Source organism: Pithys albifrons, chromosome 14, assembly GCF_047495875.1.
Source record: "Pithys albifrons albifrons isolate INPA30051 chromosome 14, PitAlb_v1, whole genome shotgun sequence".
NCBI lineage: Eukaryota > Metazoa > Chordata > Aves > Passeriformes > Thamnophilidae > Pithys > Pithys albifrons.
Genome location: NC_092471.1, coordinates 1,843,265 through 1,860,019, shown reverse-complemented (window position 1 = coordinate 1,860,019; position 16,755 = coordinate 1,843,265). Strand labels below are relative to the sequence as shown.

General features: G+C 44.3%; 1 protein-coding gene across 2 annotated transcripts in view; it reads left to right on the top strand.

The window, feature by feature from the left end:
- Positions 1–16,755, top strand: part of BRWD3 (bromodomain and WD repeat domain containing 3) — a 53,842-nt gene that overhangs the window by 21,055 nt on the left and 16,032 nt on the right. For both annotated transcript variants that reach the window (XM_071569751.1, XM_071569750.1), the window contains 16 exons: positions 317–417; positions 1,803–1,843; positions 3,238–3,342; positions 4,263–4,416; positions 4,845–4,979; positions 5,369–5,497; positions 5,899–6,124; positions 6,805–6,975; positions 8,944–9,127; positions 9,578–9,671; positions 10,272–10,427; positions 12,747–12,823; positions 13,413–13,590; positions 14,720–14,836; positions 15,432–15,539; positions 16,573–16,697. In XM_071569751.1, the coding sequence (XP_071425852.1) occupies positions 317–417; positions 1,803–1,843; positions 3,238–3,342; positions 4,263–4,416; positions 4,845–4,979; positions 5,369–5,497; positions 5,899–6,124; positions 6,805–6,975; positions 8,944–9,127; positions 9,578–9,671; positions 10,272–10,427; positions 12,747–12,823; positions 13,413–13,590; positions 14,720–14,836; positions 15,432–15,539; positions 16,573–16,697 (2,101 nt within the window). The remainder of the gene's footprint in view (positions 1–316; positions 418–1,802; positions 1,844–3,237; positions 3,343–4,262; positions 4,417–4,844; positions 4,980–5,368; positions 5,498–5,898; positions 6,125–6,804; positions 6,976–8,943; positions 9,128–9,577; positions 9,672–10,271; positions 10,428–12,746; positions 12,824–13,412; positions 13,591–14,719; positions 14,837–15,431; positions 15,540–16,572; positions 16,698–16,755) is intronic.

Genomic DNA, 16,755 nt, shown 5'->3' with positions numbered 1-16,755 from the left:
CTGAAATTTGGCTTTCAAGTGTAATTTTGTAGCTAAATGAAATACACTCTCAGAGGTGTTGGCCAGCCTATGAAGTTATATTACATCAGGAGCTTTTCTCCAGTTTCTGAGCCATCCCTGACTCCAGACTCAGCAATAATTCCTCTGATTTGGGTCAGAATTGGAGATGCACTTCAGTATTGGATTTCACAGTTGCCAGTTTGCACTGAAGTGTCCTGGTTCAAACCACTTTGCCCAGACAGCAGCAGACTGAGGCAGAGCAGGCTGTGCAGTGCCTGTTCCCTGGCTGACTGTCCTGCCCTGTCCCTCTCCCCAGGTGGGATGTTCATCGCCACGGGCAGCACCGACCACGTGATCCGCATCTACTACCTGGGCTCGGAGTGCCCCGAGAAGATGGCAGAGCTGGAGGCACACACGGTGAGAGCCTCAGCAGCAGCAGCACAGCCTTCCACTCTGCCCAGAGCAGGACTTGGGCACCTCCTGCTTGGTTTAGTGACTCTAGAATTTATTTGGCTCTCAGCTCTGGGGTGTTTTAAGTGCCTGGAAGTTTTTGGATGGTTATGTTTAAGTCCTTCTGAGGCAAGAGGTTTGTGCAAACTGTGCTTTGTGGATTTCATTCCCCTAAAAAACTGAAGGATTAGGTGATTTTCTCATTTTCTTGAAACAAATCTGGGTTGGAATAAGGAGTTAAAGCAGTTTTAATGCACAATGTCATTTTTTTCCTCTTATGTTTACTACCAAGTGTTTAACTTTAGTTGTGGCCACGAATCCACATAACAGGTTTTGGAATGTGCAGTCAAGGTTTGGATCAGGATGGTAATTTCATTTAGAAAGCTTAAAAACAGGCACTCAGCAATGGGACAAGGGGGCACGATGGGCTGAAGCTGTGCCAGGGGAAATTGAAGTTGGAGATCAGGTAGAAATTCTTTGCAGAGAGAGTGCTCAGGCATTGGAATGGGCTGCCCAGAGAGGTGGTGGATTCCCCATCCCTGGAGGTTTTTAACCTGAGCTTGGCCGTGGCACTGAGTGCCATGATCTGGTAAAGGGACTGGAGTTGGACCAAGGGTTGGACTTGATGATCTTGGAGGTCTTTTCCAACCCAATCCATTCTATGATTCTATGGTCTATTTTTTCAGGTAATGCTGGAGCATTCTCATAAAAATTCAGACTTCCCACCTCAACAGCATTTTATGGACTAAGCCTGAGTCTAAACTGACTCACTGAACTTCAGTGGGAGTCCTGGGTGTCCCCTTTAAGCCTCCAAACCATCACATCTAACACGTATTTTCTTCCCAAAGGAAAAGAATATTTTCTGTATTGAGCAGGTTTGGAAGGAGCTGTAATTCCTTTGGTTTTTTTTAAGTCCACTTTTAACCCTGCAGACAACTGTCAGCCCAGCCCTAAAACAAATCCTGTGGGCATTGTCAGGAGCTGGGATGTCAGTGGGAGTAAGGACAGAGTGCCTGGAGCCAACACAAGTATTTAGCAAATTAAACAAAGGCAAACCCTTGTCTAAAATATGACATTTGTTTCTCAACAGTCTGTAAGTGGGAACAAAGCCAAAGTTTGCATTTTTGGGTTAATTTTTTTGAGGCACTTTAATGTTAGGTCTAAAAATCACATGAACCCTTCACCTCTCGGAGGTTTTCTTGTTTGTGTGTTTAACACAACAGCTCTGGGGAGGTTTTAGCTTTAAATAAAACTTTTCTCTACTGGAATGTGCTGAACAAAACCTGATCATTAAGAACTTCTAGGGCAAGTGTTTGAGCCCACAAAGCACTGACTGCTGTTTCCCTCTGCAGGACAAGGTGGTTGCAGTGCAGTTCTGTAACAACGGGGACAGGTGAGTGGCTGTCCTGGGGTTTTCACCTGCCAGTGCTGGGGTGGCTTTTCCCAAAGAACATTTCATGGAAAATTTGGCACAAGAGGAAAACTGCCCCTGGGCTCTGATGAATCCTGACAAATCATTTAAGTGTGTTGCAAGATGTGTGTCATGTCCACAAGCTCCAACTCGTTGTCCTCTGCTGTAATAACAAACCTTCTGTAATTATGCTTTTAATTGGTTTTTTTTTCTTTAAAACAGCAAATTGGAAACCAAATTTTGTGTCCTTTTCTGTAAGACTGTCTGAGTTCCCAGGTAACTCCCACAGAGGGGAGTAGGAACACTGTGATAAATGTATTTTAAAGCAAAAGTCAGAGCTTGATGTAGATGTTTTTTTCCCAGCTTTTTCTCCTGTTTCCTTCTTTTGCTGGGCAGGAGGTTTGAGGGATGTGTGGAAGCAGGAACCTTCCAAACTGGAGCTTTGCACCTGGACTTGGAGATCTTTGTCACATGAAGTGATGTGGGAATGTGTAATTGTGCTCCCAGTTCCTTCCAACCCATGTCAGAGGGTATTTGGTCACAGAGTCACAGAAAATTACATGCTGTAGTGATGCTTCCAGTGGAGAAGAAGTTTCCTTTGTATTTATTCTAAAGAAGTAAAAATAAGAAGAAAATAAACTTGTCACGAGCATTTTTAAACTCCTTTTCATCACAATGAAAAAATTCAGATCAGGGAAACTGAAAAGGTGAAGCAATCAATAAAATTGAATAGATTTACCTTTGAAGTGTAATTTTGGATATAAATGGAACATGCTTTTAGAGGTGTTGGCCAGCCTGTGAAAATGTATTACTTGGGGAGCTTATTTCCAATTTCTCAACAAAAATGATTCTGTGGCACTGATGGCCAAACATTCTGATGTGGTTAAATACATTTGCTGGATGCTTGGAATTTTTAAACAAGGAGGAGTTTAAAAATTAAAATATTTATGTTCAGCTTCATGGTCACAGCTACTTACTTGTAAATTTGGCTCCTTCCCTCCATGTCTCCACCCCCTCCCTGAGTTAATGTATTCTAATTTATGCCAGACTCCTGGCACACTTTCCTCTGGCTTTGCTGCCACTCTGGGCTGCTCCAGGGATTTGCTGATGTCATTAAAAAGGGAATGTGCAGCTCGGATGAATTATGGCATTGAAGTCATTCCAAGGCCATCTGCCTGCTGGAGCCAAATGTAATTATTGTTGTAAACTCTTCTGTACAAGACCTGATAGGAAAATTGGAACCTCATGAGGAAGAGAAGTAAAGATACCCAAGTACACACTCCAAGTGTGTGTATTTGTGTGTGTGTTGGTGGACATGTGGGGTTTACACCATCCTTATTCAGAATTTCATGACTCTTTTTCTCCTTGCCCCACAGCTTAAGGTTTGTCAGTGGAAGCAGAGATGGAACAGCAAGAATCTGGCACTACCATCAGCATGACTGGAAGAGTGTGGTCCTGGACATGGCTACTAAAGTGACAGGGTAGAGCAAACCTCATGGCCACATTTACATGCAGACTAACCCTCCATCATATAGAAAACTGTTTATTTGCTGCCCTTTGAGTTAATTTCTGTGCATGGGCTTTGTGTATTGAAAATGCCACGGCTCTGTCTGTTAATTTACACAGTAATTAGCCCCCCAAAGAGAATATTAATACATTGGTGGTTCACTACCTACAGTTGGGGAATATTTAGTATTTTACATATGAATAAGAATGTCAAACAGTTGAAGGCACAGAAAGAGGTTTCAGTAGAACCCCACTGACCACATGCTAATGTGTATTTATCCAGAATGTTTCTTAACATTGTATTTCTTCTTAGTTTTGCAAGTAAGATGTGAAATGTGGTGTTTTGGTTCTCAGGTTCAATTAGGGTTTCGAGTTTTGCTTTTTGAGATCCCCAAGTGACTTCTGTAAGTGCCTTGTAATTGGATATGCACAGCAACAAAGGGCAGAAATCCATTAGGCACTTGCTTTGCAGAATTCTCTATATTTCATATGGTTACATTTGCAGTGTTTGCTGTCAGAGCTGTGATTTGGATTTATTTAGCAGGTTCCTGCTCTTTGGGGAGTTTGCTGGTATTGATGACTGATAAATGCTTTGTAGGAAAAAGCTTTATAGATCTGAATAGCTTGGAAGGAAGCATTGGGGTAGGTGAGGGTGGTGGCTTAAGAACAGAGGAGAAAATGTCCTTTGTAAGGACACAGAGCTGTATAAATCTCAGTGGCACTGAGCATTTCCTGTATCCTGTTTTCACCCCCACAGACTCATCCTTCATTCTGCTGCCTTAGCCAGAGCCACAGTCACATCCCTCCTGCCTGAATTCCATACTGAATTAGCACTGTGGAGTGTTTCCATCTGCAGTCACTGATCTCTGCCTTTCTGACTCTCTGATTTCCTTAGAAACAATGTGGCATCTGGGGAGGACAAGGTGACTAAGCTGAAGGTGACCATGGTGGCCTGGGACCGATACGATGCCACTGTCATCACTGCAGTCAACAACTTCCTGCTCAAAGTGTGGAACTCGTCCACAGGGCAGCTTCTCCACAGCTTATCTGTGAGTAGCATTCCAGGGGGGAATCCAAGTGGAGATACTTCAGTTCTGAGGTGATCTGGGGCTAAACTGCATCATCATTCCCCCTGATGAGGAGTGTTTGGTCCTGAAGAATCCAGCTGTCCCCTGGTGTATGCTGGGGAAAGGAGCTGATGGCCAAAATCCTGGTGATTCCTGGCTGACAGGGAGCCCCTTGGAGGCTCCATTTGTGCCCTCCTTTCTCCTGCCTCCCCATCTCAGCAGTGCTGAGCTGCAGTCAGGGCAGTGACAATGCCAAGCCTCTGGCAGGAGGGTTGTCCAAGTACAATTCCAGGCTCAGATCCAGTAAACTGAGCTGATCCCTGCCCTGAGATGTCCTCACACCAAGTTCCAGCAGGTTTGGAGGTACCCCATGGAGGACCACACTTCCTTTTGCCCTGCTGTCATTGCAGGGCCACGATGATGAAGTGTTTGTTCTGGAGGCTCATCCCTTTGACCAAAGGATTGTGCTCTCGGCGGGTCACGACGGGAATATTTTCGTTTGGGATATAGACAAAGGAACGAAAATCCGCAATTACTTCAACATGGTAAGGAGCATCAGGCAGTTTGGGGTTCTTTTCCCCCCCATTTGTGTGAAGCTGGTCTTGAGACCAAAGCAGATTTTGTTGTATACCTCCAGAGCCAGGACAGGTCTCAGATCTGTGGAGTGTGCCATTCACATAAAGCACAGAATTCCAGGGGTTGTTTCCCAACGTACGTTAAAAGTCATCCTGAAACTTCACGACAAGGAGAAAATGTGAAATTTTACTGTGTTGTTCAGTGTAACTTTAATGTATAAAAGTGCAAATCAGTCTTGAGCAAAGTGAGAAATCGCAGAGTAAGGATTAAATACGTGTTGGAGCATGGGTGAAAGATTTATAGAAATGCTATAGAGTGAAACTGTGGTTGTGAAGGGAATGTTCTGTGCTTGATCCAGATTGAGGGCCAAGGCCACGGAGCTGTTTTTGATTGCAAGTTCTCACCAGATGGGCAGCATTTTGCCTGCACAGACTCACATGGACATCTGCTACTGTTTGGTTTTGGATGCAATAAATATTATGAAAAGGTGGGTTGAATGAATTTTAAATTCTTCCCTGTCTTGACCTGATTTTGTCTTAGAACTGTTTGTGTTACAATTTATTCCCTCACCCTGCCTCAGACAAAATAATTAGATCATGGAGTTGCTTTTCACCTAAATCAAAAAGATTTAGGCAAGAGAATCTTAGACAGGGGAGCAGAGCATTAACTTCTGTCTGTTCACCTCTGCTGGCCTATTTTAGCACTGAATTTCTGCATCAGGCCTTGGTAATGAGCCACATTTGTGGTTGGAATCTGTTCTCTGTCACAGCATTCCTTGTGCTGCTCCCGAGTGCAGGAGTTGTGGTTTATGGCAGTGGGAGCCATTCCAGAGCAGCCAGACAGCTGCAAATGGCCAGTGATTTATTCCCTAAATTGCTTTCCTTCCAGATTCCAGATCAGATGTTCTTCCATACGGATTACAGGCCTCTGATCCGTGATGCCAATAACTACGTGTTGGATGAGCAGACCCAACAGGCTCCACATCTGATGCCTCCTCCTTTCCTGGTGGATGTTGATGGAAATCCTCATCCCACGAGATTCCAGCGCCTGGTCCCAGGGAGGGAGAATTGCAAGGATGAGCAGCTCATTCCTCAGCTGGGCTATGTGGCTAATGGTATTCTGCCTAATCCTCATGAATAACACAGGGCTGAGCAGCAGCAACGTGGGGTGGTGCTGGAAGGATTTAAAAATTAGTGGTTTCAATTCAGTGTGGAGGTAGAAGAGGAGATGGGGTGGGTTTGTGGCATGAAGGAAGTGTCTGGAATCAACTTGACTGGAGACAAGGATATTCCAAAATCTGGATTTCTCCCAGATATGGGAGATGCTTAAACCATTGTCCCATTAACCTCAGTGTAACTGTGGATGTCAGGAAGGAACCAGGAAGGTGAGAAAGACATGGAAAAAACATCTTTTGTTTTTTGAAACAGGATTTTTTATTCTTGTAGACATAAACTTTTGCAAAATGCTGATCTCCAGAAAAGACCTTCCACTTTTACCTACTGCAGCATAGTTTCTTTCTCCTGTTTCTGAGGGTGTGTGTCTGTGTTTTACACATGGTCTGGAGTTTTAGGTTTTTATTGTAACTTCTCTTCTAAACTTTGCCTCCCTTTATTCCACAAGAGCAGAAAGGCAGCTGGTGATCAGATGTTCTGCAGAGCAGGCAAATAGTGGTGCAGAGTTTTAAGTGAGATTGTTCTGTGGTGTTTAGTCAAACATAAATCAATCATTTTACAAGAGAAATTAATTTATAACGGAAATTAATAATTTTACATTTGTGGCTTTGTTCCTGCCAAGGTGATGGTGAAGTAGTTGAACAAGTCATCGGGCAGCAGACAAATGACCAGGATGAAAGTATCCTTGATGGAATGATCAGGGAGCTCCAGAGGGAACAAGATCTGAGACTAATTAATGAAGGAGAAACTCCTCCAAACCCTCCACTCAACAGATCCCACTCTGTCAATGGAGGTCAGTGTCTTGCCTTGTCTCCAGCAGCCCTTTCCTTAAGCACAGAAGGTACTGATCAAAGAGTGTTCCTGTGTCTGAGGATGCTTTTCCCTCCTCTTTGTGCCTCGTTAACCTGTAGGGAGCAGCTGGGTGTTCTCTGGATTCCCACACAGGAACTAAAAGTGGAAGGTGCAGCTGGGGGCACACACTGGTCTAACTGGGCTGTATCTGCTTACAGATATTAGACTGGAACTATTCCTCTTACAAACCACTTTCCTAAAAAAAAAACACCATAAAATTCACTGTCTTGTCTTGATATAAGTGCAGAGATGATACTTCCTAACTGCATAATGTCAAAATAACAGCATATAATTAGAGGCTGTCAGTGAATAGTGTTGTGACAGATTAATGGTTTCCTGCTGCAGCGGAAGGCTGAGCATCAGTGTTAATAAAATAAACATGTTGCTCTGTCTTAGTGTTTCCTTAGAAAGCTGGAGATTATTCTCCTGGTAAGTGTTCTGCTACTGTGATTTTATTTTTAATACACCAAGTGATTAAAAATTTAAACCCAGCTCTGTCAGATGTGAGCAGCTGAGGGAGTGCAGCTGATGGAAGGGGAGCAGATGCTGAGGACCTGAGCTGCAAGTCATCCTGAGCTTTGGAAAAATGTACAGCTGCTAATAAATTAGTTCTAGGTTAAGTGACTGATTACACATGTTTGAAGTAGATTTCCTGCAAAAGCTCATTAGGATTTGGATTGGGAGTTGCTTGGGTTAAAATTCAAGAAGGAGTAGGAAAAATGTCAGTGAAAAATGCTGAAAATGCATTTTTGCTTTGCTCTGAATTGGTATGTCAAGAAGGGTATAAAAGGCACCTTCACCTCACACAAAGCCTTTCCTGTGCTTAGGATAGGCTGGTGTGTGGTGCAGTCCCAATTCCCATTTTATTTGTGTGTCCCTGTAGTTGTACAGAGGAATGTCCAGATATGAATGGTATGGAAATTAAAGCAGTTCCCTTCTAGAGCTTGCACTGGTCACTGACTTTGCTACAGGATCACCCAGCTGATGGAGCTAATTAGAGTCTGTATAATGTATTTAAATAGACAGATATTTTTATACAGGTTTGCACAACCACAAATTGCAATATGTTCACGTGGTTGGCCGTATTTAAACGTGGGGATTGTGTTGATGAGCTAACCAAGGACAGTGGTGGCAGTGATTCCATGATCAGCAGCCTTTCTGTGTCTCTTTGCTGCCCAGGGTGTGTGTTTTCACTGAGTGGTGCCTCCTGCTGAGAAGCCCAGAGCAGAGCAGTGCCCACAGCACAGTAAATAAGGATTAAACCCACAGAGCTAGTGGAGATACAGCAGAAAACTTAAACCTTGCAGCAGTCTGTTGTTTTAGATGTCAACCTCATTTCTTCTTGTTCCATAGAATTTAAGACATGATTTTAGAGCCTTTAAGCAGTTGAAAGACTTTGGTTTGAAGGTCACTTAAGTGCCCTTAAAGCTTTTCTCGTGGATTGTGTTCTCAGCTATCTCTGGGATACCCCAGGCCAGGGGATGTTCCATCAGCCAGCACATCCCCAAGGCCAGCACACAGAAATGTTCACCTGGGGCCAAAGAAAAGCCACTTCACAGGGAATAAGTGCTGATTATTGCCCCAACCAATCTTTGTGTGATCCATCCTATGCTTTCAATTGTAGATTAGATATTGGGAAGGAATTCTTGGCTGTGAGGATGGGCAGGCCCTGGCACGGGTTGGGCAGAGAAGCTGTGGCTGCCCCATCCCTGGGAGTGTCCAAGGCCAAGGATGGAGCAACCTGGGACAGTGGGAGGTGTCCCTGCCCATGGCAGGGGGTGGGACAAGACAAGACCATCATTCAGTTCCCTTCCACCCCAGCCCAGCCACAGCCCCAGTGATTGCCCCACGCCCCAGAATGATGTCTCTGATGGTTATGGAAGTGAAGAGGTTGTTTTTCCTCCCCCAGCCCTCCGCAGCCCGGGCCTGGAGGTGGCCTCGCCCCCCAACGTGGGGCTGCGCCGCAGCGGGCAGATCGAGGGCGTGCGCCAGATGCACCACAACGCGCCCCGCAGCCAGATGGCCACCGAGAGGGACCTCATGGCCTGGAGCAGGAGGGTGGTGGTCAACGAGCTCCCTCCTGGCATCAGCAAGTAAGATGCTAAGTGAGCCAGGGGGGAAAAGTTTCAACTGGATCATATTTAATCATTAATCCATATTCCCGAGAGGATTTTCCAGAAATGCGTTGGCTTTGGGGGTTGGTTGGGTCGTTTGATTTGGAGTGGGGTGTTGGGAATAGTAATTCCTTCTTTTCACAATTCAGTCTTTCTTCAGTTGTTCAAATACCACATTTCCCTGAGTCTTTAATTTAAAAAACCAGGAAAATAATTTTAAGTCATTCCAGTTTACTTGAAAATAATTATGGATGCTTAGCTAATGAGTTTGCTTCTTTGACTTGTGATTCCAGGAGTGAATGGGTGGATGCTGCTTGTGCATGGATTTCTCACAGCAACAGAACAAGTATTTTAATGTGTATATTAATGAGGTTGTCAAGTTATATGATGATTTACTGAATAAAAGGCTTGTTCTTTGTGTATAATCAGGGTCCAGGAAGAATGTCGAGCTGCCAAAGGTGAAATAGAAATTAGCTTGTATACTGTGGAAAAGAAGAGAAAGCCATCCCACCCCTTACAGCGGGTGAGTTAAAGCACTGAAAGAAACAAAAAAAAAAAGAAACAACCCAGTTTTATTAAATTATTTAGAAGATCAATACTCCTAATTGTTTCTTTGGCTCAGTCTTCATTCTGTAACTGTGATTTATAATGTGCAGATAGTGGTAAGTCTTTGTCCTTGAGGCTTCAGTGGTGGGAAGGTGCTGGGAAAGGAGAAGAGCAGGGCCACAGTGGGTTTTTAGTTGGACCTGTGGAGGGTGGGGATGGTTCTGTGCAGGACTAAGAGTTGGGCTCGAGGATCCTGGTGGGTCAGCATGTTCTGGGATTCTGAGGAACATTAGAGGTGCCAGACCTTTGTAAATGGCTGGAATTATCATATGCAGAGGTTGCAGGGATTTGACAGATAAAATTATATTTTCTATAATTTCCTTTCTCTAAGAGCTGCTGCTTTATAAAGTAGAGTTGATACTGAGCCAAAAAAACACTCTTGGACTTGCACTGGAAGGTGTGTTGAGGATTGTCCAGTGATGTTGTGTTCGTGGTTGGGGTATAACCTTGAGTTGGGGCACCCTCTGGGTGTGAGCCTCGCCACTCACCGGTGTGTGCCCTGTGTGTGCCCGTGCAGAGCGAGTTCCCGGCGGGCGGCGGGCGCTCTCTGCGCCGGCCCCAGCGCAAGCGGCAGCACGCGTACCACACGCGCTCGGCCATGGAGCACAGCCCGGCGCCCGGCGCCTCCCGCCAGCCCTGCGCCCGCCAGCCGCTGTCTGCCAGCTCCTCCGAGGTGTGTGCCCCTGCCCCCCGTGCCCCAGCTCCTCCGAGGTGTGTGCCCCTGCCCCCCGTGCCCCACGGCCCCCTGTGCCCCCCGTGCCCCAGCTCCTCCGAGGTGTGTGCCCCTGCCCCCCGTGCCCCAGCTCCTCCGAGGTGTGTGCCCCTGCCCTTCGTGCTCCCTGAGCCCCCTGTGCCCCCCGTGCCCCAGCTCCTCCGAGGTGTGTGCCCCTGCCCCCCGTGCCCCACAGTCCCCCATGCCCATTGTGCCCCAGCTCCTCCAAGGTGTGTGCCCCTGCCTGCAGTGCCCCACGGCCCCCTGTGCCCCCCGTGCCCCAGCTCCTCGGAGGTGTGTGCCCTTGCCCGCGGTGCCCCAGCTCCTCCAAGGTGTGTGCCCTTGCCTGCGGTGCCCCAGCTCCTCCGAGGTGTGTGCCCATGCCCCCCGTGCTCCCTGAGCCCCCCGTGCCCCCTGTGCCTCAGCTCCTCCAAGGTGTGTGCCCCTGCCCCCCGTGCCCCACGGCCCCCTGTGCCCCCCGTGCCCCAGCTCCTCCGAGGTGTGTGCCCTTGCCCGCGGTGCCCCAGCTCCTCGGAGGTGTGTGCCCTTGCCTGCGGTGCCCCAGCTCCTCCGAGGTGTGTGCCCCTGCCCCCTGTGCCCCACGGTCCCCTGTGCCCCCCGTGCCCCAGCTCCTCCGAGGTGTGTGCCCCTGCCCGCAGTGCCCCATGGCCCCCATGCCCCCTGTGCCCCCCGTGCCCCAGCTCCTCCAAGGTGTGTGCCCCTGCCCCCCATGCTCCCTGAGCCCCCTGTGCCCCAGCTCCTCTGAGGTGTGTGCCCCTGCCGCCCGTGCCCCACAGCCCTCCTGAGCCCCCCGTGCCCCCTGCTCTGCACAGTGGGACACTCTGTAAAGAAAACAATAAATACATGGAGGAGTAAGGACGGACACCACGCACAGACCAATGTGATCAAGTGAATGCCATTTATTACCCACTGCACATGGTTTATGCAGGGTTAAGGCTACATTCCATTGGCTAAATTGAACCTCACACCATCTAACTGCAGATTCTAATTGGTTATAATCCATATCTCACAAGTCCAGTGTTTTGGTGAAATCATCCTGACTGTTTTCAGGTACATCTCTGGTATCTCTGTGGGAAACCTGAGCAGTTCTCATGAGAAACTTCTGGGGAGTTGCTAAGAACTCCTAGGGAGTGATTTCTCCTTTACGAGACTGCAGCAGCTCTGGCCTTGCTGCTTCTCAGCTGCTTTCAGTCTCACAGGGTCTATATAGATCTGAATTGCTCACCTTTGATTTTGCTGTACCAACAACTCTGCTCCTTGTGTTGCTCTTGGAGAGTGAGGATCTTCTGCCCAAATGCCACTACAGTGTTCAGAAGTAGTTTCATACAATCACAGCATCAGCCAGGTTGGAAAAGAGCTCTGAGGTCATCAAATCCAACCTTTGATCTGACACCACTGTGGTTACCAGACCATGGCACTCAGTGCCACATCCAGTCTTGTCTTAAACACCTCCAGGGAAGGAGAATCCACCACTTCCCTGGGCAGCCCATTCCAATGCCTGACCACTTGCTCTGTAAAGAATTTCTTCCTAATATCCAACCTAAAGCTCCCCTGGCAGAGCTTAAGGCCATGCCCTCTCTGTCATACTGATGGTTTGAAGAGGCTCATGTGTTTTCAGAAACACAAAGCATTTTCAAGTCAATTGAAGTTGTTGGTGTTAAAGCACTCACTGTTTAGGGATTCCACAGAGCACCTGGACTTGGATTTCAGTGCCTTGATTTTCACATCTGGACTGCTGTGGAAAGAGATGGATATTGATATTAATCCTTGTCAAGGGAAGAACTTCAGATATATCAGATTAAATATAACTTGTTGTCCTTAAGGAAGAAATTGAACACTGGGACTTTGTAAATGCATTGAATGCACAGAATAGCTAAAACTCTTGAAAACTTGGCACTAAAATTTGTAACTTAAACACTGAAATGAGAACTCAGTTTATGGTTCTGATATAATTAATATTCACAACTGTTTCTGTAGTAGGTATAGCATATAGTACAATATTAATTATATAATTATATATAAGGGACAAAAAGAAAAAAGAATACTATTAATACATAGAAAAAATTGTATACTTATTATATAGGAATTATCACATAGTGTAATACTAATTAAGAAACAGAAAGAAATAATGGACCTATTTATTTAAATCTAAGCCAACCCTTAAATACAAGGTTGTCCTCAGGTGACACAACTTCCTTGCACACAAAAATGATACATTTTACAGTTGACCCAAAGTGAACCCTTCTGTTTTTAATGCAGGAGGACGAGACTGTTGGCACAAGTGATGCCTCCATGGATGATCCCGTTGCAGCTTGGCAGAGTGAAAGCAGTTCCAGGTACTGTACTGGGCTCTGAACTGGTAATACTGGTTTATTATGGGATTTGGTTATCACAGGTAATACTGTGATACTCAGACTTCACTTGAAGACTGACTTTTTTTCCAGTTCTTCATGAACCTTTTTATATTGTGGGTTTTTTTGTTTTGTTTTTTTTCAGTCAAAAGCAGTTTTGAAAGATGATTTGTGAAAAATGCTGTGTTTGAGAACTGCTTGAAAAAATCAAAGTCAGTTTGTCATCTAAATCCCATGTTTGTCTTCCTTGGTATTCAAGAAGTCAGAACTGGGTTTTTAGGGAAGTTTTCAAAGTTTTTCAAGCATTTTTTGCTGGTTCTTCTGAAATCAATGTATGAATCAGTGAGATGATGAATATGAAAACTGGAACCAGCCATAGCTGCAGTTTTACTGGGAGTTTGCAACTGATAGAACAATTTGCTGATGTCAGAGGGCACTTGATTTGCTTTAAATTCACATGTTAACAAAATCCTGACCTCTGCTGCACAGCAGGTTCAGTGCTTGGACCTTGCAGTGCATGCTGTGAAAACTGAAGTTTTCTGTTCTCTTTCTTACAACTTCTTATCACCTCCAGCGATTCCTCGAGTGACTATTCAGACTGGACTGCAGATGCTGGGATTAATCTGCAGCCCCCAAAGAGGCAAACCAGGCAGGCAGCTCGGAAGATCTGCAGCAGTTCCGAGGATGAAAATACGAAGGGAACAAAAGGACTGGAGCCAAAGCGAAGGAAACTCAAACAGCCCAGGAAAAAGGTCAGCATTTTGTGATCTTTTTAGTGTCTTTTGTACTTCATGAGTATAAATTTGGCTTTTTAGTGGTTCTTTCAAAGCAAAATTGTTCACAAACAATTATATAGGAAGAAACCACAGAGAGCACAGGAGTGGCAGTGCCAGTGGTACAGAGTGATTTGTTTGTTTATTCTGTGACATGGATGTGCTTCCCTGTTTCACACAGAGGGGGATGTTTTCTCTCAGGTTTATGCTCTTCCTGCAGTTAGGTTTGCTCCAGGGTGGTTTTATTGTGAGATTATAGTGGACCTATATTGTCAGATCCCTTTTCCTTGTAATATTTTTTAAAAAATGTATTTAGAATATTTAAAAAAATGCAATCTCTTTATTTTATTTTATTTTATTTTATTTTATTTTATTTTATTTTTTAAATTTTATTTATTTTATTTAATTTTATTTATTTTGTTTTATTTTATTTTGTTTTATTTTATTTTGCTTTATTTTATTTTATTTTATTTTTTAAATTTTATTTATTTTATTTAATTTTTTTATTTTATTTTATTTTATTTTGTTTTGTTTTATTTTGCTTTATTTTATTTTATTTTATTTTATTATTATTTTACTTTGTTTTACTTTATTTTACTGTATTTTATTTTGTTTTACTTTATTTTACTTTATTTTTATTTTTTATTTTTATTTTTTATTTTATTATTTTTTATTTTATTTGTATTTTATTTTTATTTTATTTTATTGTATTTTATTTTATTTTACTTTATTTTTTATTTTATTTTTTATTTATTATTTGTAGAACCGCAGACCAGTTTGGGCTGGAGGGGAGCTTAAAGTCCATCTCACTCCACTTCCCTGCCATTGACATTTTAATGAATTTATGAACATTTTAATATTTTATTATATTTATAATAAACATATCTTATTCCCTGCTATTCAGTGGAGCTTTGGGCAGGCTGACATTGCAGTATTTCCTTGGCTTTACATCTCTCCTGTTCAGCATCTGCTGTGTGATCAGTTTTTCATGTGTTCTGCCCTAATAATTAATACTCAGAATATTTGTTAATTGCACTCTGCCTGTGATATTACTGGAATAATGTTGTGAATGCCTCGTGAGTTGTGCTGTGCCCGTGGTGTGTTCCAGAAGCCGGGTGGGCTGCTGGCCCTGGAGGGGGAGCCCAGTGAGGAGTGGCTGGCCCCGCAGTGGATCCTGGACACCATTCCCCGGCGCTCCCCGTTCGTGCCCCAGATGGGAGATGAGGTACCCCCTGCAGCCATTCCCGCCTTCCACGGGGGCTGGAGGGCCTGGCTGGGTCAGGGCTGTGTGATCCAGCAGTGTCTGCTGAGAACTGAGCTCCAAACAGGCAGACACATCTCCATGTCCCCTTTTCTGCACTGGGAGCTTGGGAGTAGCAGGAAGAGCTGGTTGTGCATCTTGACCTGCACGTGTCTTAATGATCCCCATTAAAGCACAGAGTGGGTGCCAGTTTGGGGGCTGATACAGACATTTTTAACTACAGATATTTTTAACTATTTCGTAGTGAAAGTCTGCAGTGTGTCCTGTAATCAGGGATTGGAATGGGCTGCCCAGAGAGGGGGTGGATTCCCCATCCCTGGAGGTTTTTCAGCTGAGCTTGACCGTGGCACTGAGTGCCATGATCTGGTAAAGGGGCTGGAGTTGGACCAAGGGTTGGACTTGATGATCTTGGAGGTCTTTTCCAACCCAATCCATTCTATGATTCTCATCCCTGAGGGCTGATGTGTTCATAGAAATTGTAGAATCAACAGTAATAGACTTACCAGTAAAGTAATTTTCTCTTTTTCTCTCTTTTCTCTTTTTTTTTTCCCCTTTTAAGATCATCTACTTTAGGCAAGGCCATGAAGCTTATGTGAGGGCAGTAAGGAAAGCCAAAATTTACAGTATTAACATGCAAAAACAACCATGGAACAAAATGGAACTCAGGGTAAGTTAAAGAAATACTTCAAAGAGCTGAGTGTCTGTAATGTTAAACTGACACAAAAAAACCAGCATGGAAAACTGAAGAAAGAATTACTTTAAAATGTTAATATCAAAGTTTAAATTGTAAATATCAAGTCTTTACATCTGTTCAGTTCCTGATTTTGGACTTGGTTCCCAGGGGTCACTTTCCACACAAATGATTTTTGTCTGATACTCCTTTGTTCAGACCCCACCATTCCCCACCTGTTTGTAGTTTTCTCACCACTCCACAGTGACCTCAACATTTGGGTTCTAGTTCTTGTTTTTAATGCTGTGCTAAGAGGGCAGAAATTGTGGTGTAAACACCTAAATGTGTGTACAAGCTCTTTGAAACTCTGGGTCTTGCTTTGAACCAGAGGCCCCTAAGGCTTAATCCAATATTGCCATATTTTTCTCCTGCTTTACTCCAATGAGAGCCCATAACTGTGTTAATATTCATGTATGTGTGTGCCAGTGGTTCCATTAATGCAAATAATTGCTTTCTTGGAACAATACCCACTTACCAGGCCTTGGGATTCAGTGATTCCAGCTGTAATTTTCCAAGGCATCATCAGCTTGTAGGGAAAAGGAAATAGCATTTTACTCAGGATAGAGTTTGACAGGATGTGAACATAAAGGCTATTGTGGAATTTCTGTTTTAAGAGGAAGAATTTCCTTCTTCCCTCCTATACAAGAGTGAGGGGCCCTGGGTTAGGTATAAACTATGGTGTGCCATCACTGGTTTTGTCCCTTAGAACCTTGTTACTGAAGTTAAATGTTAGTGGGGATCCTGTTCACAAATCTGCCCAGGGAATGAGCATCTCACAGCTTCCTGGTTTTTGGTTATAGGGTACCAGTGATTGATTTTTAGTATCTGAAGAAGAAAAAATTGTGGGTGAAATTACCTGGGCTGTAAAGTAGAAACACTGGTTTGTATTAATATGTTTCATACTTTTAAAATGGATAATTTTGTGGTCAGCAAGTTAAAATAAAGCTGTTGCATATTTATTGATAACCAGGAACAAGAATTTGTGAAGACTGTAGGAATTAAATATGAAGTTGGGCCTCCCACACTCTGCTGCTTGAAGCTTGCATTCCTGGATCCAATCACAGGCAAAATGACAGGAGAATCCTTTTCCATAAAGTAAGTCATGATGACATTCTTTAAGAGATTTTCCTGCAGTGGAGAAGCTTCTCCCTCC